Source organism: Oncorhynchus mykiss, chromosome 17 (genome assembly GCF_057628025.1).
Source record: "Oncorhynchus mykiss isolate SJ-2025 chromosome 17, ASM5762802v1, whole genome shotgun sequence".
Lineage (NCBI taxonomy): Eukaryota > Metazoa > Chordata > Actinopteri > Salmoniformes > Salmonidae > Oncorhynchus > Oncorhynchus mykiss.
In genome coordinates this window covers 74,565,260-74,590,334 of record NC_143038.1, presented here as the reverse complement: position 1 = coordinate 74,590,334, position 25,075 = coordinate 74,565,260, and the positions used below count along the sequence as shown (strand labels likewise).

At 42.4% G+C, this 25,075-nt stretch overlaps 1 protein-coding gene across 1 annotated transcript in view; it reads left to right on the top strand.

Annotated features, from left to right (window-relative positions):
- Positions 1-25,075, top strand: part of LOC110493301 (metabotropic glutamate receptor 7) — a 358,957-nt gene that overhangs the window by 100,223 nt on the left and 233,659 nt on the right. Inside the window, exon 2 of the mRNA XM_036950952.2 lies at positions 10,802-11,018. Within this exon, the coding sequence (XP_036806847.2) occupies positions 10,802-11,018 (217 nt within the window). The remainder of the gene's footprint in view (positions 1-10,801; positions 11,019-25,075) is intronic.

The following is a 25,075-nucleotide window of genomic DNA, read 5'->3' as shown; positions in this document are numbered from 1 at the left end:
TACCTCCTCATGCCTTTTGCACACATTGTATATAGACTCCCCTTTTGTTTTCTACTGTGTTATTGACTTGTTAATTGTTTACTCCATGTGTAACTCTGTGTTGTCTGCTCATACTGCTATGCTTTATCTTGGCCAGGTCGCAGTTGCAAATGAGAACTTGTTCTCAACTAGCCTACCTGGTTAAATAAAGGTGAAATAAAAAAAAATAAAAAAAATAGCTTGTAGCTAGTTAGCTGGTTAGCTTCTGGGGGTTCTTGAGTGTGTACTAAAAATAAAAAATAATAGCGATTCCGTATCACATTGGGTGAGGCAGGTTTCCGGAAGGTATAAACAAGTTAAAAATCAAAAAGAGATAGAAAGTAAATATGGATCCAGTGAGTGTTTGGGACGCGGCGATTCAGACGGTTAGCAGGCCTGTGCTAACAAGCTAACAGTTTGTAGGCCCGGGCTAAACAAGGTAGCAGTTAGCGGACCGGAGCTGGACAAGCTAGCAGTTAGCAGGCCGAATTAGCAAGCAGGGAGATAGCGAGGGCTAGAGAGTTAGCCTTTGGGGGACGTCGCGATGGGGTGAGTCTGTTTATTCCTCTTCATGCGGTGACATCGATTTAACCGGTCGTGGGCCCGGGTATTGTAGCCCAGGAGTATGCTACGGTGGTAGCACAGGTGCGCTGGCCGGGCTAGCTTCAAGCTAAGTGGGTGGAAACGCTAGCCAGGAGTAATCATCCGAGGTTGCGGTTTAGCTAGATAGCTAGTTTTGAAGATCCAGCTGAGAAATGTTCCGTTTGCGGTGGGAATCCGGGGATGAATCCGGGGATGAATAATAAATAGGTCCGTTATGCTCTGGTTAGAGTCGCGTTGTTCGAACTGGCGAGAGCTTTCCGAGCTAAAGGTTAGCTGATGACCGGTTAGCTGAAGACCGCTAGCACAGCTGGTGGTTAGCTGGCTAGCTTCAGTTGAGGGGTTCCGGTTCCGAAGTAAATATAAATACTTTAGTAAAAATAGCTACATTGGGTGAGGCGGGTTGCAGGAGAGTATTGGAAGCTTAGGTTTAGCAAAATGTTTTTAAAGAGATATGCTTAGAAAAATATTTTAAAAAACGAAAAAGAAACGATATATACAAGGGACACGACACGACAGGACGACTTACTGCTACGCCATCTTGCATCTTGTGGGGTCAGGACAGTACAGGAAAGAAATGGACAGGACAAAACCAGGACAGGAATTAATTTTCACTCCTGTGTCAACCTCTAATACAGACTGCATGCAAGTGTCTTGTGGTCAAGCAACTGCACCTGTTCTCCTTGAGTGACAGGAGGCGGGGCTAGGTCTGTGTGGAAAGAGGAGAGAGCGAGGAAGGATGATTCAAGTAGCGGTGTAAACTACAAAAAGGTTTGAAGGACGTTACACACGGCAAATCACATTTAATAAACCAAACATTCAAATACCGTTATAGAAGGTAAAGTAAAAACCCAAACCGCTCTGTGCATCAATACTGGTGTATACTGAAATAAAATAAGGTATACCGACCAGCCCTAGTGTTTGTGTGTGTGTGTGTGTGTGTGTGTGTGTGTGTGCGTGTGTGTGTGTGTGTTCAAGGCCTAAGAGTCAGAGGGTGGAAGGTTGTTGATTCCTGTGGAAGAGAGAGAGAGCGAGACAGAAAACAGGAAACAAGAAACTTCAAGGCCTAAGATTCAGAGGGTGGAAGGTGAAAGGCTGTTGATTCCTGTGGAAGAGAGAGAGAGAGAGCGAGACAGAGAACAGGAAACAAGAAACTTCAAGGCCTAAGAGTCAGAGGGTGGAAGGTGGAAGGTTGTTGATTCCCCATGGCACTGTTGAAATACTTGGTAGACCTCCAATTACACCCAATCAGAAGTCAGACGTTTTCTATACAGTTCATTCGGAAATTATTCAGACCCCTTGACTTTTACACATTTTGTTACGTTACAGCCTGATTCTAAAATTTCAGAAATGCAAAAGGTTTTCAGAAATGTTTGCAAATGTATAACTGAAATGTTTGCAAATGTATGACAAAAAAAAACCAATATAATATTACATTTCCATAAGTATTCCGATCCTTTAATCAATACTTTGCTGAAGGACATTTTGCAGCGACTAAAGCATTGAGTCTTCTTGGCTAGGACGCTACAAGCTTGGCACACCTGTATTTGGGGAGTTTGCCCTATTCTTCTCTGCATATCCTCAAGCTCTGTCAGATTAGATGGGGAGTGGAGCTGCACAGCTTTTTATATTACCCATAGCCATTGTGTACTGCTATAGTGTATCACCCATAGCCATTGTTTACTGCTATAGTGTATCACCCATAGCCATTGTTTATTACTATAGTGTATTACCCATAGCCATTGTGTACTGCTATAGTGTATCACCCATAGCCATTGTTTACTGCTATAGTGTATCACCCATAGCCATTGTTTATTGCTATAGTGTATCACCCATAGCCATTGTTTACTGCTATAGTGTATCACCCATAGCAGTTGTTTACTGCTATAGTGTATCACCCATAGCCATTGTTTACTGCTATAGTGTATCACCCATAGCCATTGTTTACTGCTATAGAATATCACCCATAGCCATTGTTTACTGCTATAGTGTATCACCCATAGCCATTGTTTACTGCTATAGTGTATCACCCATAGCCATTGTTTACTGCTATAGTGTATCACCCATAGCCATTGTTTACTGCTATAGTGTATCACCCATAGCCATTGTTTACTGCTATAGTGTATCACCAATAGCCATTGTTTACTGCTATAGTGTATCACCCATATCCATTGTTTACTGCTATAGTGTATCACCCATATCCATTGTTTACTGCTATAGTGTATTACCCATAGCCATTGTTTACTACTATAATGTATTACCCATAGCCATTGTTTACTGCTATAGTGTATCACCCATAGCCATTGTTTACTACTATAATGTATTACCCATAGCCATTGTTTACTGCTATAGTGTATCACCCATAGCCATTGCTTACTGCTATAGTGTATCACCCATAGCCATTGTTTACTGCTATAGTGTATCACCCTTAGCCATTGTTTACTGCTATAGTGTATCACCCATATATCCATTGTCTACTGCTATAGTGTATCACCCATATCCATTGTTTACTACTATAGTGTATCACCCATAACCATTGTTTACTACTATAGTGTATCACCCATAGCCATTGTTACTACTATAGTGTATCACCCATAGCCATTGTTTACTGCTATAGTGTATCACCCATAGCCATTGTTTATTACTATAGTGTATTACCCATAGCCATTGTGTACTGCTATAGTGTATCACCCATATCCATTGTTTACTACTATAGTGTATCACCCATAACCATTGTTTACTACTATAGTGTATCACCCATAGCCATTGTTTACTGCTATAGTGTATCACCCATAGCCATTGTTTACTGCTATAGTGTATCACCCATAGCCATTGTTTATTACTATAGTGTATTACCCATAGCCATTGTGTACTGCTATAGTGTATCACCCATAGCCATTGTTTACTGCTATAGTGTATCACCCATAGCCATTGTTTACTGCTATAGTGTATCACCCATAGCCATTGTTTATTACTATAGTGTATTACCCATAGCCATTGTGTACTGCTATAGTGTATCACCCATAGCCATTGTTTACTGCTATAGTGTATCACCCATAGCCATTGTTTATTGCTATAGTGTATCACCCATAGCCATTGTTTACTGCTATAGTGTATCACCCATAGCAGTTGTTTACTGCTATAGTGTATCACCCATAGCCATTGTTTACTGCTATAGTGTATCACCCATAGCCATTGTTTAATGCTATAGAATATCACCCATAGCCATTGTTTACTGCTATAGTGTATCACCCATAGCCATTGTTTACTGCTATAGTGTATCACCCATAGCCATTGTTTACTGCTATAGTGTATCACCCATAGCCATTGTTTACTGCTATAGTGTATCACCCATAGCCATTGTTTACTGCTATAGTGTATCACCAATAGCCATTGTTTACTGCTATAGTGTATCACCCATATCCATTGTTTACTGCTATAGTGTATCACCCATATCCATTGTTTACTGCTATAGTGTATCACCCATAGCCATTGTTTACTACTATAATGTATTACCCATAGCCATTGTTTACTGCTATAGTGTATCACCCATAGCCATTGTTTACTACTATAATGTATTACCCATAGCCATTGTTTACTGCTATAGTGTATCACCCATAACCATTGTTTACTGCTATAGTGTATCACCCATAGCCATTGCTTACTGCTATAGTGTATCACCCATAGCCATTGTTTACTGCTATAGTGTATCACCCTTAGCCATTGTTTACTGCTATAGTGTATCACCCATATATCCATTGTCTACTGCTATAGTGTATCACCCATATCCATTGTTTACTACTATAGTGTATCACCCATAACCATTGTTTACTACTATAGTGTATCACCCATAGCCATTGTTACTACTATAGTGTATCACCCATAGCCATTGTTTACTGCTATAGTGTATCACCCATAGCCATTGTTTACTGCTATAGTGTATCACCCATAGCCATTGTTTATTACTATAGTGTATTACCCATAGCCATTGTGTACTGCTATAGTGTATCACCCATAGCCATTGTTTACTGCTATAGTGTATCACCCATAGCCATTGTTTATTGCTATAGTGTATCACCCATAGCCATTGTTTACTGCTATAGTGTATCACCCATAGCCATTGTTTACTGCTATAGTGTATCACCCATAGCCATTGTTTACTGCTATAGTGTATCACCCATAGCCATTGTTTACTGCTATAGAGTATCACCCATAGCCATTGTTTACTGCTATAGAGTATCACCCATAGCCATTGTTTACTGCTATAGTGTATCACCCATAGCCATTGTTTACTGCTATAGTGTATCACCCATAGCCATTGTTTACTGATATAGTGTATCACCCATAGCCATTGTTTACTGCTATAGTGTATCACCCATAGCCATTGTTTACTGCTATATTGTATCACCCATAGCCATTGTTTACTGCTATAGTGTATCACCCATATCCATTGTTTACTGCTATAGTGTATCACCCATATCCATTGTTTACTGCTATAGTGTATCACCCATAGCCATTGTTTACTACTATAATGTATTACCCATAGCCATTGTTTACTGTTATAGTGTATCACCCATAGCCATTGCTTACTGCTATAGTGTATCACCCATAGCCATTGTTTACTGCTATAGTGTATCACCCATAGCCATTGTTACTGCTATAGTGTATCACCCATAGCCAGTGTTACTACTATAGTGTTTCACCCATAGCCATTGTTTACTGCTATAGTGTATCACCCATAGCCATTGTTACTGCTATAGTGTATCACCCATAACCATTGTTTACTACAATAGTGTATCACCCATAGCCATTGTTACTATCATAGTGTATCACCCATAGCCATTGTTTACTGCTATAGTGTATCACCCATAGCCATTGTTTACTGCTATAGAGTATCACCCATAGCCATTGTTTACTGCTATAGTGTATCACCCATAGCCATTGTTTACTACTATAGTGCATCACCCATAGCCATTGTTTACTACTATAGTGTATCACCCATAGCCATTGTTACTACTATAGTGTATCACCCTATATCCATTGTTACTACTATAGTGTATCACCCATAGCCATTGTTTACTGCTATAGTGTATCACCCATAGCCATTGTTTACTGCTATAGAGTATCACCCATAGCCATTGTTTACTGCTATAGTGTATCACCCATAGCCATTGTTTACTACTATAGTGCATCACCCATAGCCATTGTTTACTACTATAGTGTATCACCCATAGCCATTGTTACTACTATAGTGTATCACCCATAACCATTGTTTACTGCTATAGTGTATCACCCATAGCCATTGTTTACTGCTATAGTGTATCACCCATAGCCATTGTTTACTGCTATAGTGTATCACCCATAGCCATTGTTTACTGCTATAGTGTATCACCCATAGCCATTGTTTACTGCTATAGTGTATCACCCATAGCCATTGTTTACTGCTATAGTGTATCACCCATAGCCATTGTTTACTGCTATAGTGTATCACCCATAGCCATTGTTTACTGCTATAGTGTATCACCCATAACCATTGCTTACTGCTATAGTGCATCACCCATAGCCATTGTTTACTGCTATAGTGTATCACCCAAAACCATTGTTTACTGCTATAGTGTATCACCCATAACCATTGTTTACTGCTATAGTGTTTCACCCATAGCCATTCCTATCTGGCAGTTTTCAGTTGTCATATGATGTTGGACTGAATCGTTTTATGTTTGATGACTGAATGTTTTACTTCTGTTCTTCAGCGGTTTTATTTCTACAATCTCATAGCCACATCCGTTCTTCTCCTCCACTCCTCTAATAATGGGCACTATTTACAGATGATTGCTTCTACTCTCCTCCCATTAAATTAAGAGAGATCAAAGGGCTAATTGAAGAAACCAGCGTGTTGTTTGGATTTACAGCTAAGGGAGCTCTCTCCTGAGAGAGAATTAACAAGGCCAAGGGACCAGACCTAAATGGACATAATGTTGAAGTAATCCCAGACCACTTTCTGATGGAATGTAAATTTAAATGAAGAGCAAGGTGTGTCAAACTAATTTAGAAGTTTGAGGGATATCTTACTTTTAAAAAATGTGCTTACGGCGCCTGGTATTCCCAGGCAGTCTCCCGTCCCAGTACTAACCGGGCCCGACCCGGAACAGGCGTATTCACGGTGGTATGGCACAAGAAGTCAATAGAGCAGGATGAGCCAAGAATGTCGCTGGACCAATTTTGCACCGTGCAAGGCATATCGTATCTTATTTTACTGATAACTCTGAACTTCATAAATTGAAATTTTTCATTGTGGAAAAACAGTTTGAAATATGCAATATATTCATGATATATAATTTATTCAATATTAATAACTTTGAGCTGTGAAGTTTTGCCGAAGGCAAGGAGATGTCAAAACTTGCAATTATCCCGGCCATAAAAAATCGAACTTTCAGTATCCCTGTCAAGCTTGTTTGGAAATCTCTGCCAGAATTGGTTCATGATTGAACTTTGTTCACATTGGCAGTTTGAAGTGACTCAAATCGACCTTCATAGGTGGTTTGAAGTGAGATACAAATCTGTTTCCAGGCCATGTCACTTGAGTAAAAGTGTTTTTTAGACTTTTATTCTGCATAGCTTGTTGCTTGCTAAACAGCTACCTAGTTAGCTAGTTGACAAGTGTGGCTAGCTAGTTAACTAGTGTGGCTAGCTAGTTGACTGCTGTGGCTAGCTAGTTGACTGCTGTGGCTAGCTAGTTTACTAGCTGTGGCTAGCTAGTTGACTGCTGTGGCTAGCTAGTTAAGTAGTGTGGCTAGCTAGTTGGCTGCTGTGGCTAGTTAGTTGACTGCTGTGTCTAGCAAGTTAACTAGTGTGGCTAGCTAGTTTACTGCTGTGGCTAGCTATAGAACTAGTGTGGCTAGCTAATTGACTGCTGTGGCTAGCTAGTTGACTGCTGTGTCTAGCTAGTTAATTCGTGTGGCTAGCTCATTGACTGCTGTGTCTAGCTAGTTAACTAGTGTGACTAGCTAGTTAACTAGTGTGGCTAGCTAGTTGACTGGTGTGGCTAGCTAGTTAACTAGTTTGGCTCACTGGTTGACTGCTGTGGCTAGCTCGTTGACTGCTGTGGCTAGCTAGTTAATTAGTGTGGCTAGCTCACTACTTTGGCTAGCTAGTTAACTAGTGTGGCTAGCTAGTTGACAGCTGTGGCTAGCTAGTTGACTGCTGTGGCTAGCTAGTTAACTTGTGTGGCTAGCTAGTTGACTGCTGTGGCTAGCTCGTTGACTGCTGTGGCTAGTTTGTTGACTGCTGTGGCTAGCTAGTTAACTAGTGTGGCAAGCTAGTTGACTGCTGTGACTAGCTAGTTCACTGCCATGGCTAGCTAGTTAACTAGTGTGGCTATCTAGTTGATTGCTGTAGCTAGCTAGTTAACTAGTGTGGCCAGCTAGTTGACTGCTGTGTCTAGCTTGTTAACTAGTGTGGCTAGCTAGTTAACTAGTGTGGCTAGCTAGTTGACTGCTGTGGCTAGCTAGTTGACAACTGTGGCTAGCCATAAATGACTTGTTTTGAAAGTTGGGGGATCTTATCCTTTGATGATTTAAAAGTGTTCTTACATTATGATTTTGAACATTCAAAGGAAATGGGAGAAGGCCATGGCAGCCTTTGTTTTCACCTTAGGTTGCTATCTAACTTCTGAGTTATAGGAAGCACGAGCGCCGCCACAAATCAGCCTTCAATACTGCTCACACACCCGTCATTACTATTACAGCTAGCATAGCCATGGTAAGTATACGACTGCTGTCTGATCACACACAAATAACTCGGTCGCTTGGAACTGGCTGTTTGGACAGTCAGTTATATTGCAAAATGGATTTTGAAAAACACAAATGATTTGAGCATTAAGGCCTGCAGTGTGAACACGGCTTCAGAGCCCAAGTCATGTAGCCAGGACTGTCTAATATAATAACATATAGAGTAACATCTCATGCAAACAAGGACGTGCAGAGGACTGTAGACGTGCTTGTAGACGTGCTTGTTAGATGTTATGCAGACTACATATCATGGAGTGGTTTCTCAGAGCCCAGACGCCCAGACGCACAGGATTGTCTATTGAGTGGTATTTGACTGGTTTCTCAGAGCCCAGACACATAGGATTGTCTATTGAGTGGTGTTTGACTGGATTCTCAGAGCCCAGACACACAGGATTGTCTATTGAGTGGTATGTGACTGGTTTCTCAGAGCCCAGACACACAGGATTGTCTATTGAAGTGGTATTTGACTGGTTTCTCAGAGCCCAGACACACAGGATTGTCTATTGAGCGGTATGTGACTGGTTTATCAGAGCCCAGACACACAGGATTGTCTATTGAGTGGTATGTGTCTGGTTTCTCAGAGCCCAGACACACAAGGCTGTCTAGACAAAAAATACAATGTCACATACTGTAGGTAAGGATTAAACTCACAGGTTAGTCACGTCAGCAGAGCAAAGGACTCACGCATGTAAATGCAGAGAACTATGCAGGCTATAGTGATCAATAGTGGGAAAGGCCTATTAATCAGATGATTGACAATACATGTATTATTTTCATATATTCAAAAAATATAAGATGATGGATAATGTGCAGTACCGGTCAAATATTTTAGAATACCTACTCTTTCAGGGTTTTGTCTTTATTTGTATTATTTTCTACATTGTTGAATAATAGTGAAGACATCAAAACTATGAAAAAACAGATGTGGAATCATGCATTAACCAAATGTTAATGGACACTCTTGGCATTCTCTCAACCAGCTTCATGACGTAGTCACCTGGAATGCATTCCAATTAATTAACAGGTGTGCCTTGTTAAAAGTTAAATAGTGGATTGTCTTTCCTACTTAATGTGTTTGAGCCAATCAGTTGTGTTGTGACAACGTAGGGTTGATATATAGAAGATAGACCTATTTGATAAGAGACCAAGTCCATATTATGGCAAGAACTGCTCAAATAAGCAAAGAGAAACAACAGTCCATCATTATTTTAAGACATTAAGGTCAGTCAATCCGGACAATTTCAAGAACTTTGAAAGTTTCTTTAAGTGCAGTTGCAAAAACCATCAAGCGCTATGATGAAACTGGCTCTTAATGAGGACCGCCACGGGAAAGGGAAACCCAGAGTTACCTCTGCTGCAAAGGATAAGTTCATTAGATTTACCAGCCTCAGAATTTTTTGCCCAAATAAATGCTTCACAGAGTTCAAGTAACAGACACATCTCAAAATTATGCCTTTCTGGTTGAATTGCTGCAAAGAAACCACTACTAAAGAACACCAATAAAATGAAGAGACTTGCTTTGGCCAAGAAACACAAGCAATGGGCATTAGACTGGTGAAAATCGGGGATTTTTGGTTCCATGTCTTTTTGAGATGCAGAGTTGGTGAACGAATGATCTCTGCATGTGTGGTTCCCACCTTGAAGCATGGAGGAGGTGGTGTGATGGTGTGGGGGTACATTGCTGTTGACACTGTCAGTGATTTATTTAGAATTCAAGGTATACTGAACTAGCATGGCTACCACAGCATTCTGCAGCGATACGCCTCCCATCTGATTCACGCTTAGTGGGACTATCATTTGTTTTTCAAGAGGACAATGACCCAACACACCTTCAGGCTGTGTAAGTGCTCTTTGACCAAGAGGGAGAGTGATGGAGTTTTGCATCAGATGACCTGGCCTCCACAATCACCCGACCTCATCCCAATTCAGATGGTTTGGGATGAGTTGGACTGCGGAGTGAAAGAAAAAAAAGCAAAGAACAGGTGCTCAGCATATGTGGGAACTCCTCCAAGACTTTTGGGAAAGCATTCCAGGTGAAACTGGTTGAGATAATGCCAAGAGTGTGCAAAGTTGTCATCATCAATGCTACTTTTAAGAATCAAAAATCTTAAATATATTTTGATTTGTTTACCACTTTTTTGGTTACTACATGATTCCATATGTGTTATTCCATAGTTTTGATGTCTTCAATATCTTTTGACTGGTACTGTGTGACAAGTGCAGTCCTATTGCTGACTGCCATCTGTCCAGCACATCGTATTCCACCTTGTGGAGCAAGCTGTTACGCATCAGAGTACTACTATATCGACTTTACATTCCCCAACCCGAGAAAACAGCCATGATTGGCATTATGATGTCCTCTCCATCTTAACCCTTCTTCCCTCTCTCCTCAGATTCCTCAGATCAGCTATGCCTCCACGGCCCCGGAGCTGAGCGACGACCGACGATACGACTTCTTCTCTCGCGTGGTGCCTCCGGACTCGTTCCAAGCCCAAGCCATGGTGGACATAGTCAAGGCCATGGGCTGGAACTACGTATCTACCGTCGCGTCAGAAGGATCCTATGGAGAGAAGGGAGTGGATGCCTTTCATCAGCTGTCCAGAGAATCAGGTGAGTGTTAAAGTGACCTATCTGGGGAATGTTCTCTAGTGTTATCTTATATTCTCTAATGTTCTCTAGTGTTATCTTATATTCTCTAATGTTCTCTAGTGTTATCTTATATTCTCTAATGTTCTATAGTGTTATCGTATGTTCTCTAGTGTTATCTTATATTCTCTAATGTTCTCTAGTGTTATCGAATGTTCTCTAGTGTTATCTTATATTCTCTAATGTTCTCTAGTGTTATCGTATGTTCTCTAGTGTTATCTTACATTCTCAAATGTTCTCTAGTGTTATCGTATGTTCTCTAATGTTCTCTAGTGTTATCGTATGTTCTCTAATGTTCTCTAGTGTTATCGTATGTTCTCAAATGTTCTCTAGTGTTTCGTATGTTATCTTGTGTTATCTTATATTCTCTAATGTTCTCTAGTGTTATCTTATATTCTCTAATGTTATCTTACGTTCTCAAATCAAATCAAATGTATTTTATATAGCCCTTCGTACATCAGCTGATATCTCAAAGTGCTGTACAGAAACCCAGCCTAAAACCCCAAACAGCAAGCAATGCAGGTGTAGAAGCACTGTGGCTAGGAACAACTCCCTAGAAACCTAGCCAAAACCTAGGAAGAAACCTAGAGAGGAACCAGGCTATGTGTGGTGGTCAGTCCTCTTCTGGCTGTGCCAGGTGGAGATTATAACAGAACATGGCCAAGATGTTCAAATGTTCATAAATGACCAGCATGGTCAAATAATAATAATCACAGGCAGAACAGTGAAACTGGAGCAGCAGCACGGCCAGGTGGACTGGGGACAGCAAGTAGTCATCATGTCAGGTAGTCCTGAGGCATGGTCCTAGGGCTCAGGTCCTCCGAGAGAGAGAGAGAAAGAAAGAAAGAAAGAAAGAAAGAAAGAAAGAAAGAAAGAAAGAAAGAAAGAAAGAAAGAAAGAAAGAAAGAAAGAAAGAAAGAGAGAAAGAGAGAATTAGAGAGGGCATACTTAAATTCACACAGGACACCGGATAGGACAGGAGAAGTACTCCAGATATAACAAACTGACCCTAGCCCCCGACACATAAACTACTGCAGCATAAATACTGGAGGCTGAGACAGGAGGGGTCAGGAGACACTGTGGCCCCATCCGAGGACACCCCCGGACAGGGCAAAACAGGAAGGATATAACCCCACCCACTTTGCCAAAGCACAGCCCCCACACCACTATAGGGATATCTTCAACCACCAACTTACCATCCTGAGACAAGGCCGAGTATAGCCCACAAAGATCTCCGCCACGGCACAACACAAGGCGGGCGCCAACCCAGACAGGAAGATCACATCAGTAACTCAACCCACTCAAGTGACGCACCCCTCCCAAGGACAGTATGAAAGAGCCCTAGTAAGTCAGTGTCTCAGCCCCTGTAATATGGTTAGAGGCAGAGAATCCCAGTGGAGAGAGGGGAACAGGCCAGGCAGAGACAGCAAGGGCGGTTCGTTGCTCCAGAGCCTTTCCGTTCACCTTCCCACTCCTGGGCCAGACTACACTCAATCATATGACCCACTGAAGAGATGAGTCTTCAGTAAAGACTTAAAGGTTGAGACCGAGTTTGCGTCTCTCACATGGGTAGGCAGACCATTCCATAAAAATGGAGCTCTATAGGAGAAAGCCCTGCCTCCAGCTGTTTGCTTAGAAATTCTAGGGACAATTAGGAGGCCTGCGTCTTGTGACCGTAGCGTACGTGTAAGTATGTACGGCAGGACCAAATCAGAGAGATAGGTAGGAGTAAGCCCATGTAATGCTTTGTAGGTTAGCAGTAAAACCTTGAAATCAGCCCTTGCCTTGACAGGAAGCCAGTGTAGGGAGGTTAACACTGGAGTAATATGATCAAATTTTAGTGTTATAGTGTTATAGTGTTTAGTGTTATCTTATATTCTCTATTGTTCTATAATGTTATCGTATGTTATCTTATGTTCTCTTATGTTCAAAATGGTATCTTATGTTCTCTAATGTTTTAAAATGTTCTATATTGTTCTCTTATGTTATCTTATGTTATCTTCTGTTATCTTGTGTTCTATAATGTTCTCTAATGTTATCGTATGTTATATTGTGTTCTATAATGTTCTCTAATGTTCTCTAATGTTATCTTATGTTATCTTATGTTATCTTGTGTTCTACAATGTTCTATAATGTTCTCTAATGTTCTCTAATGTTATCTTATGTTATCTTGTGTTCTATAATGTTCTCTAATGTTCTGTAATGTTATCTTATCTAATGTTCCCATCTGGCCGTGATGACACCCTCCCAGAGATGCCTCACGGTTTGACAGTTGGCTCTAGTCTTGCCCTGTCAGATAGTATTGTTGACTTTGAGTGATGGAGTGTTGTGTACATAGGGTCCCGAGATCAAGCCCCGGGTCAGGAAGACAGGGAAGGAAGTTACTCTGCTAGATTTTCATGAGACGAACTTTAGGCTGTAGCAATATTCTAGCTCAGAAACTAACAAGATATTGAGCCTGCAATTTTTTAAATATTTATATATATTTTTTTATTTAACCTTAATTTAACTTGCCAAGTCAGTTAAGAACAAATTTGTCATTTACAATGACGGCCTACCCCGTCCAAACCCGGACGACGCCGGGCCAATTGTGCGCCGCCCTACGGGACTCCCAATCACGTCCGGGTTGTGATACAACCTGCTAACGTCTGCTGGTTAAAACAACCAGTAATTGTAATGTGATGCACATGCATTTGATTAATGTGTCATTTTGTTGCCTAGAGTTTTGCTCTGCGGTTCCAGTTTGACAGAGGTCTACGCTTTAACATAATCACCTACTGGTTCACACCTGGCAATAAAATCACAGTTAGCAGGTCCAGCAAAGCCATGGTAAAAAGCCTGTTAATATCATCTGCCCTAATATCCTCTGTTTTCTCCCTTTATTATTCACAGGATGAGTATGATACAGCTACCAAATGGCACCCCATTCCCTTTATAGTGCACTACTTTCGACCAGGGCCCACAGGGCTCGCTCTCTCTCTCTCTCTCTCTCTCTCTGTCTCTCTCTGTCTCTCTCTATCTGTCTCTTTCTGTCTCTCTCTCTCTCCCTCTCCCTCTCTCTCTCCCTCTCTCTCTCTCTCAGTCTTTCTCTGTGTTTCTCTGTCTCTCTCTCTCTCTCTCTCTCGGTCTTGCTCTGTATTTCTCTGTCTCTCTGTCTCTCCCTTTCCCTCTCTCTCTCTCACTCTCTCTCCCTCTCCCTCCCTCCCTCCCTCCCTCCCTCCCTCCCTCCCTCCCTCCCTCCCTCCCTCCCTCCCTCCCTCCCTCACTCTCTCTCTCTCTATATATATATATTTAGGGAATAGTGTGCCATTTGGGACGCAGTCTGTTACAGAAGAGTTTAATGAGCATCTTATTCACCAAAAGGGCTTTCTCTTCCTGGTTTCAGGGTTTTGTTCTGTATCGTTCTGGTTTATCTACCGACGGCGCTCCACTCCCATAATCCTCTACTCTATTGGTCCTAGGGGTTGAGTGTGTTTGTGTTTCTTTGGTTTTTCTTTGGGGGGGGGGGGGTTATCCTCCCCGATTTCTCCCCACACATCAGTTGGCTAATTAGGCTCAGCCGTTTCCAATGGGCTGTGGACGGTGGAAATATCTACAGAACATTGATTATTCATGCAGCGGACTGCAGAATAGATTAGAGAAAGATTTCAAATCTGCAACTTTCTCTGGCAGGAGAAACGACCAACGTTTTAAACATCCATGGAAACTGAATAGATATGAAACTCCAGCGGACTTTTTAAACTTCAGGCTTCCAAACTTGTGATTGATCATAAACCAATGTTTCACTCTTCAATAGACCAGTGTTCCTGTATATATTTACCAGAAGTTTTCTCCATTCCAGGTTTCACTATTGTTTATTTATTTTATTATTTTAAACCTCCATGGAAAATAATACATTATTTTTGTAAAGCAATACAGAGGCGTTCCTGGCTTGTCTTTATTTGGCTTTGGATCCTCTTGAGACAATACATAAAATGGAAGATGATGTGTACCGTGCTCTGTAGAGGGATACATGGGTGTGGGTGTGGGCGAATAGTAGTCTAAATAATCACAAAGTACGAGAGAATCGCCTGTAGATGGTTGACCTCCAATCCTTCAGAAGCTTCATGTGGTGGTTACGGTTTTTGTGTGGATATGCCCTGGCTCCAAACAATATGAACCTGCCTCAGGAAGACTAGTTGTTCTGTAGCTGTAACATAAGGAAGCTTCTGTCTTCCTCAAGGAGTGGGTAATGGTACTGTAGCCTTGTGAACCAGCGTTCTGTCTTCCTCAATGAGTGGATGATGGTACTGTAGCCTTGTGAACCAGCGTTCTGTCTTCCTCAAGGAGTGGGTGATGGTACTGTTGGTCACATCTTTCTGTTAAGGGGTTTGATTGACTCAAGCAAAAGGACTACAATCATTTTGGTTGAACTTTTAATAGCAACCTGATCTGAGTTACATAAGTATGTGCTCCTCTTCTACCCAGAGAGAGTTATCCTCTTCTACCCAGAGAGAGTTATCCTCTTCTACCCAGAGAGAGTGATCCTCTTCTACCCAGAGAGAGTGATCCTCTTCTACCCAGAGAGAGTGATCCTCTTCTACCCAGAGAGTGTGATCCTCTTCTACCCAGAGAGAGTGATCCTCTTCTACCCAGAGAGAGTGATCCTCTTCTACCCAGAGAGTGTGATCCCTTATATCCACAGAGTGATCCCCTTCTACTCAGAGAGTGTGATCCCTTCTTCCCTGGTGCTTGTGCTTGGCTATGTTTCTCTCATTGATATACTCTACATGACCAAAAGTATATGGACACCTGCTCGTCGAACATCTCATTCCAAAATCATGGGCTTTAATATGGAGTTGGTCCCCCTTTGCTGCCAGATAACAGCCACCACTGTTCTAGAAAGGCTTTCCACTAGATCTTGGAACATTGCTGCGGGACTTGCTACCACTCAGTGACAAGAGTATTAGTGAGGTTGGGTACTGATGTTGGGAGATTAGGCCTGGCTCGCAGTCAGCGTTCCAATTCATCTCAAAAGGTGTTTGATGGGGTTGAGGTCAGGGCTCTGTGCTTTGTGCAAAGCCAGAAGAGGACTGGCCACCCCTCGTACCCTGGTTCCTCTCTAGGTTTCTTCCTAGGTTTTGGCCTTTCTAGGGAGTTTTTCCTAGCAACTGTGCTTCTACACCTGCATTGCTTGCTGTTTGGGGTTTTAGGCTGGGTTTCTGTACAGCACTTTGAGATATCAGCTGATGTAAGAAGGGCTATATAAATACATTTCATTTGATTGTCATGCTGAAACAGGAAAGGGCCTTCCCCAAACTGTTGCTACAAAGTTGAAAGCGCAGAATCATCTAGAATGGCATTGTATGCTGTAGCGTTAAGATTTCCCTTCTCTGGAACTAAGGGACTTAGCCCGAACCGTGAAAAACAGCCCCAGACCATTATTCCTCCTCCACCTAACTTTACAGTTGGCACTATGCATTCGGGCCGGTAGCGTTCTCCTGACATCTGCCAAACCCAAATTCATCCAATGGACTGCCAGATGGTAAAGCCTGATTCATCACTCCAGAGAACACGTTTCCACTGCTCCAGAGTCCAATGGTGGTGAGCTTTACATCACTCCAGCCGACGCTTTCATTGTGCATGATGATCTTAGGAATGTGCGCGTCTGCTCGGCCATGGAAACCCATTTCATGAAGCCCCCAACAAACAGTTATTGTGCTGACGTTGAGGCAGTTTGAAACTCGCTATTGAGTGTTGCAACCGAGGACAGATGAACACTCGGCGGTCCTGTTTTGTGAGGTTGTGTGGCCTACCACTTTGCGGCTGTAACCGTTGTTGCTCCTAGACTTTTCCACTTCACAATAGATCCACTTACAGTTATCCGGGGCAGCTTTAGCACTGAGCTCTTCAGTATAGGCCGTTCTACTCTAAATGTTTGTCTATGGAGATTGCATGGCTGTGCGCTCGATTTTATACACCTGTCAGCAACGGGTGTGGCTGAAAAAGCTGAATCCTCTAAGTTGAGGGGTTGCCGATAGTGCATATACAGTATCATGTCCTTGAAATAGGGTCAACGCATATAGCTATAAACCCATTTTCTTAAAGAGTCTCAGAGTAGGATCTAGGATAAGTTTTACCGTCTTAGATTAAAGTGAATAAGATTTAATTGGGTAGGGCGAACGGATCCTATTCTGAGATGTAAACACTGAACGTGAGACACGGGAAAAACCAGGATCTGTCTGCTAGCCTAGCCTAGATGTGTATAGCACCCTGTATCAAGCAATATAACCAGTCTGACAACAGGTTTAGAACATCACGTATTACTCAATCCATCACCGTGACGAATACTTCAGTTTTTTCTGGGGGGTGACCTGTTTTATCTTCTATCCCAGACTGGGAAATACTAGGTTATGAATCCCAAATGACGCCCTATTCCCTATATAGTACACGACTTATGTCCGTGGATTCTTGTCAGAAATATTACACCCTGTAGGGAACAGGGTGCTATTTTAGGACGGCTATAGTTGTACGCTGCTGTGAGCTGAGTTGACCGAATTGTTCTACTTAAAGATGCTGAATGTGGCACTCTGATTTTAAAATATATTAAATCACGAAATTACTGAGGCAGGAAACCATGAGGATTTCAGAGTCTGGACTCTAGATGTCAGCTGTGTTATTGTCATGTCTGAGGACCAACACAGGGAGGCTTGTTTGTTTGTTGTACTGGAACACCATCATGTACTGGAACACCAATATGTACTGGGACACCAATATGCACTGGGACACCAGCATGTACTGGAACACCATCATGTACTGGAACACCAATATGTATTGGAACACCAATATGTACTGGAACACCAATATGAACTGGGACACCATCATGTACTGGGACACCATCATGTACTGGAACACCATCATGTACTGGAACACCATCATGTACTGGAACACCATTATGTACTGGGACACCATCATGTATTGGAACACCAATATGTAGTGGGACACCAGCATGTACTGGAAAACCAATATGTACTGGAACACCAGCATGTACTGGAACACTATCACGTACTGGAACACCAATATGTACTGGAACACCAGCATGTACTGGAACACCAGCATGTACTGGGACACCAGCATGTACTGGAACACCAATATGTACTGGAACACCAATATGTACTGGAACACCAGCATGCACTGGAACACCAATATGTACTGGGACACCAATATGTACTGGAACACCAATATGTACTGGAACACCGTCATGTACTGGAACACCATAATGTACTGGAACACCATCATGTACTGGAACACCATTATGTACTGGAACACCATCATGTACTGGAACACCATCATGTTCTGGAACACCATTATGTACTGGGACACCATCATGTACTGGAACACCAATATGTACTGGAACACCAGCATGAACTGGAACACCATCATGTACTGGAACACCAATATGTACTGGAACACCAGCATGTACTGGAACACCATCATGTACTGGAATACCATAATGTGCAGCTTTTGAGTACACCATAAATAGCCAGAGATGAAAGGTGTGCTCAAAACTGTTGCCAACATCCATCCGTCAAGTGACTGAATACACAATCCTTGTTGAGAACCACAATACTTTCCTAGAGGAAGACTCCCCTGTCAAGTCAAATAACTGATAGAGGCAGCAAATCAGGCTAGCAGTTGAATTTGTGTACCACCAGTCTCAACCCCTGTACAGCCATACAGACACACATCTATTTCTGTTCATGTAATGTAATCTGTCTCTCAGTTTGCATTCCAAATGGCATCCTATTCCTATTTTAGTGCACTACTTTTAGACCATGGCCCCCGTAAGGGCTCTACAGGGAATAGACCGCCATTTGGGAATCATCCTCTGTCTCCTGGACACTATCTGGAGCCTGGGAATCATGGTGGTCAGCTCTAGTTTAGACTTTCCCCATTTACCTGCTTGTCTTGTATGGTTAGCGGCCTGTTTATCTGGTTCTGTAAACACGGATGATGGACCCATTAGCCTGCCTGTTTCTGTGTGCGTCATTGCTGGTGGTCTGTGTCTTTGTTTTAAAGTAACCAAGTCAGTTATGAACAAATTCTTATCAGTGACGTACTACCCGGGGCCAAACCCAGACGATGCTGGGCCAATAGTCCGATGCCCTATGGGACTCCCAATCACGTCCGGATGTGATACAGCCTGGAATCAAACTATAGGGACTATAGTGACACATCTTGTACTAAGATGCAGTGCCTTAGACCACTGCGTTACTCGGGAGCCCTACCTTTCATTTAGAGGTAGCTAGGCAGACTGGTTAAATGATGGCTAACGTGGAGAATTTTATGGTTATTATAACATGTATGCTAGTGCTTGAATGTGACAAAAACTGATTTATGGTAGGCGTGGTGGATTTGCATAGACACTATTGTACTTAACTGATTTGTATAAGAATTAATCCATTATAGTAGACGAATGGGGACGTTTATGTGATCCAGTACTCAGGATGTCGAGAGATGCCTTCAAAACCGTCCACTAGGGGCATCGGTGAGAGCTACTACCATAGAGTAGGCTTGGGTTTTGCTAGTGTATTGTTGACGGGGTAGCCTTGGGTTTTGCTAGGGTATTGTTGACGGGGTAGTCTTGGGTTTTGCTAGGGTATTGTTGACGGGGTAGGCTTGTGTTTTGCTAGGGTAAATCTAGAGTATATCGGAATGTGAGCTGAAGAGGCCCACCGGACAAATTCTTTGGCCACTATACCTATTTTACTAATTGGCCTGGACCCTTTTACTACATGGAGCCCTGCTGATCTATCATGACTGGTTTGCAGACGTAACAGCACAAGGGGGCTACAACAGACCTCTCCGTCGCGACATCCCTCTAAGGCCCTTCTGCTTGCTTGCTAGCCCTGACCCGCGAGCTGTCTGAATCGTTTTGTCTCCAGCTCGACCAGCTACTCACTGGACCCCTATGATCACTCGGCTACGCATGCCTCTCCCTAATGTCAATATGCCTTGTCCATGGCTGTTTTGGTTAGTTATTATTGCCTTATTTCACTGTAGAGCCTCTAGCTTTGCTCAATACGCCTTAGCTAACCCTTTAGTTCCACCTCCCACACATACGGTGACCTCACCTGGTTTAAATGATGTTTCTAGAGACAATATCGCTCTCATCGTCACTCAATGCATAGGTTTACCTCCACTGTATTCACACCCTACCATACCTTTGTCTGTACGTTATGCCTTGAATCTATTCTATCGCAATCAGAAACCTACTCCTTTTACACTCTTGTTCCGAACAAACTAGTCGACCAGATCTTATAGCATTTAGCCGTACCCTTATCCTACTCCTCCTCTGCTCCTTTGGTGATGTAGAGATTAATCCAGGCCCTGCAGTGCCTAGCTTCACTCCCATTCCCTATACACTCTCATTTGTTGACTTCTGTAACCGTAAAAGCCTTGATTTCATGCATGTTAACATTAGAAGCCTCCTCCATAAGTTTGTTTAATTCACTGCTTTAGCACACTCTGCCAACCCGGATGTCCTAGCTGTGTCTGAATCCTGGCTTAGGAAGACCACCAAAAAGTTATGTCTTAGCATACAGGTCTGTGCCCAAACAATTTAAGCTTCTACTTTTAAAAATCCACCTTTCCAGAAACAAGTCTCTCACCTTTGCCGCTTGCTATAGACCACCTTCTGCCCCCAGCTGTGCCCTGAACACCATATGTGAATTGATTGCCCCCCATCTATCTTCAGAGCTCGTGCTGTTATGTGACCTAAACAGGGACATGCTTAACACCCCGGCCATCCTACAATCTAAGCTTGATGCCCTCAATCTCACACAAATTATCAATGAACCTACCAGGCACAAACCAAATCTGTAAACATGGGCACCCTCATAGATATAATCCTAATCAACCTGCCCTCAAAATACACCTCTGCTGTCTTCAACCAGGATCTCAGCGATCACTGCCTCATTGCCTGCGTCCGTAATGGGTCTGCGGTCAAACGACCGCCCCTCATCACTGTCAAATGTTCCCTAAAACATTTCAGCGAGCAGGCCTTTCTAATTGACCTGGCATGGGTATCCATCAGTAGAGGATGCCTGGTTATTCTTTAAAAGTGCTTTCCTCACCATCTTAAATAAGCATGCCCCATTCAAAAAAAATTGAACCAGGAACAGATATAGCCCTTGGTTCACTCCAGACCTGACTGCTTTTGACCAGCGCAAAAATATCCTGTGGTGTACTGCATTAGCATCGAATAGCCCCCGCGATATGCAACTTTTCAGGGAAGTCAGGAACCAATGTACACAGGCAGTTAGGAAAGCAAAGGCTAGCTTTTTCAAACTGAAATTTGCATCTTGTAGCACAAACTCCAAAAAGTTCTGGGACACTGTAAAGTCCATGGAGAATAAGAACACCTCCTCCCAGCTGCAGCCATCCAGTCTAGATGTAACCAGACCACATTACTAGAACCAAATCCTATGTTTGTTTTATTCAATGTGTAACTCTGTGTTGTTGTTTGTGTCGACACTGCTTTGCTTAGTCTTGGCCAGGTCACAGTTGTAAATGAGAACTTGTTCTCAACTAGCTTACTTGTTTAAATACTAATAGTATGTCCAAAAACCTCTGAATCATATTCAGTCCATATGGCCCGATTGTCGTAGAGAAACACACTGGCTTTAACCTTACTAATGTATATAATGAGGTCATCCACGAGTCGCCTCTTAGACAGAAACCTCTGAATCATATTGAAGTTTCATTGCTATGTTGGCATCCTTGTCCTTGTTTGTAAGAAAGGTACAGTGTGACAACCTGTTCTATCTTCAACAATGTAGTATTTGTTTGGTTTTGGTACTGTGATTGTCGACCAATGAGAGCGTTGTTTCTATGACCATGTTGATTTGATGTATTAGACATCAGAGAGAAAGGCTCTCAAGGCTGGCCTCATCGTGATGACATTTCAACCGCCAATCTAATCAATGAATAATTGGGTTGGATCAAACGGGATGTGATTATATTTGTAATTTTAGATTGAATCAAAGAGTTAGGCATAACATATTCACACTAAGACTAAGAGGTTCAACATCGATTCCTCAAATCCAGCACTGTTGTTAAATGTTTTAAAACGCACGGAGAACAATATCAGATCAATGTTTTAAAACGCATGGAGATCAATGTCAGATCAATGTTTTAAAACGCATGGAGAACAATATCAGATCAATGTTTCAAAACGCATGGAGAACAGTATCAGATCAATGTTTTAAAATGCACGGAGAACAATGTCAGATCAACGTTTCAAAACGCATGGAGAAACAACGTCTCATCCCAGAAAGTAAAACAAGGAAAGGAATAAAAAGTACTGATGTGTTATAGCATGCTGAGGGACAGAGGATAGAGACAGTACATCTTAGTTCTACCTGGCTGTAGGGTGGTATAGCATGCTGAGGGACAGAGGATAGAGACAGTACATCTTAGTTCTAACTGGCTGTAGGGTGGTATAGAATGCTGAGGGACAGAGGATAGAGACAGTACATCTTAGTTCTAACTGGCTGTAGGGTGGTATAGCATGCTGAGGGACAGAGGAAAGAGACAGTACATCTTAGTTCTAACTGGCTGTAGGGTGGTATAGCATGCTGAGGGACAGAGGATAGAGACAGTACATCTTAGTTCTAACTGGCTGTAGGGTGGTATAGCATGCTGAGGGACAGAGGAAAGAGACAGTACATCTTAGTTCTAACTGGCTGTAGGGTGGTATAGCATGCTGAGGGACAGAGGATAGAGACAGTACATCTTAGTTCTAACTGGCTGTAGGGTGGTATAGCATGCTGAGGGACAGAGGATAGAGACAGTACATCTTAGTTCTAACTGGCTGTAGGGTGGTATAGCATGCTGAGGGACAGAGGATAGAGACAGTACATCTTAGTTCTAACTGGCTGTAGGGTGGTATAGCATGCTGAGGGACAGAGGATAGAGACAGTACATCTTAGTTCTAACTGGCTGTAGGGTGGTATAGCATGCTGAGGGACAGATGATAGAAACAGTACATCTTAGTTATAACTGGTTACATCTAGACTGGATGGCTGTAGTAATGTGGACTGGCTACATCTAGACTGGATGGCTGTAGATGACTGTAGTAATGTAGTCTGGTTACATCTAGACTGGATGGCTGTAGTAATGTGGTGTAGTCTGGTTACATCTAGACTGGATGGCTGTAGTAATGTGGTGTAGTCTGGTTACATCTAGACTGGATGGCTGTAGTAATGTGCTGTAGTCTGGTTACATCTAGACTGGATGGCTGTAGTAATGTAGTCTGGTTACATCCAGACTGGATGGCTATAGTAATGTAGTCTGGTTACATCTAGACTGGACGATTCTAGTAATGTGGTCTGGTTACATCTAGACTGGATGGCTGTAGTAATGTGCTGTAGTCTGGCTACATCTAGACTGGATGGCTGTAGATAGCTGTAGTAATGTAGTCTGGTTACATCTAGACTGGATGGCTGTAGTAATGCGCTGTAGTCTGGTTACATCTAGACTGGATGGTTCTAGTAATGTGCTGTTGTAACCAGACATCTAGACTGGATGGCTGTAGTAATGTAGTCTGGTTACATCTAGACTGGATGGTTGTAGTAATGTGGTATAGTCTGGTTACATCTAGACTGGATGGCTGTAGTAATGTGCTGTAGTCTGGTTACATCTAGACTGGATGGTTCTAGTAATGTGCTGTAGTCTGGTTACATCTAGACTGGATGGCTGTAGATAGCTGTAGTAATGTAGTCTGGCTACATCTAGACTGGATGGCTGTAGTAATGTAGTCTGGCTACATCTAGACTGGATGGCTGTAGATGGCTATAGTAATGTAGTCTGGCTACATCTAGACTGTATGGCTGTAGTAATGTAGTCTGGCTACATCTAGACTGGATGGCTGTAGATATCTGTAGTAATGTGCTGTAGTCTGGCTACACCTAGACTGGATGGCTGTAGTAATGTAGTCTGGCTACATCTAGACTGGATGGCTGTAGATAGCTGTAGTAATGTGCTGTAGTCTGGCTACATCTAGACTGGATGGCTGTAGTAATGTAGTCTGGATACATCTAGACTGGATAGCTGTAGATAGCTGTAGTAATGTAGTCTGATTACATCTAGACTGGATGGTTCTAGTAATGTGCTGTAGTCTGGCTACATCTAGACTATATGGCTGTAGTAATGTGGTCTGGTTACATCTAGACTGGATAGCTGTAGTAATGTAGTCTGGTTACATCTAGACTGGATGACTGTAGATAGCTGTAGTAATGTAGTCTGATTACATCTAGACTGGATGGCTGTATTAATGTGCTGTAGTCTGGCTACATCTAGACTGGATGGCTGTAGTAATGTAGTCTGGTTACATCTAGACTGGATAGCTGTAGTAATGTAGTCTGGATACATCTAGACTGGATAGCTGTAGATAGCTGTAGTAATGTAGTCTGATTACATCTAGACTGGATGGTTCTAGTAATGTGCTGTAGTCTGGTTACATCTAGACTGGATGGCTGTAGTAATGTAGTTTGGTTACATCTAGACTGGATGGCTGTAGTAATGTAGTTTGGTTACATCTAGACTGGATGGCTGTAGTAATGTGGTCTGGTTACATCTAGACTGGATGGCTGTAGTAATGTAGTCTGGTTACATCTAGACTGGATGGCTGTAGTAATGTGGTGTAGTTTGTTGGAACAAAGGAGCATACAGTTGTAAATGCCTTCATCCCCCTTGCAGTTTTTCTGATTCTGTTGCATTACAACCTTAGTTAAGTAGATTTTTATTTGGATTCCACAGAGCACAATTAAATCCATTATTTAAAATGGTAAGAATATGGCACCACAACAAACCTGCCAAGAGAGGGCCAACCGACAAAACTCACAAACCAGGCAAAGAGGGCATTAATCAAAGAGGCAACAAAGAGACCAAAGAGAACCCTGAAGGAGCTGCAAAGCTCCACAGCGGAGATTGGAGTATCTGTCCATAGGACCACTTTAAGCCATACACTCCACAGAGCT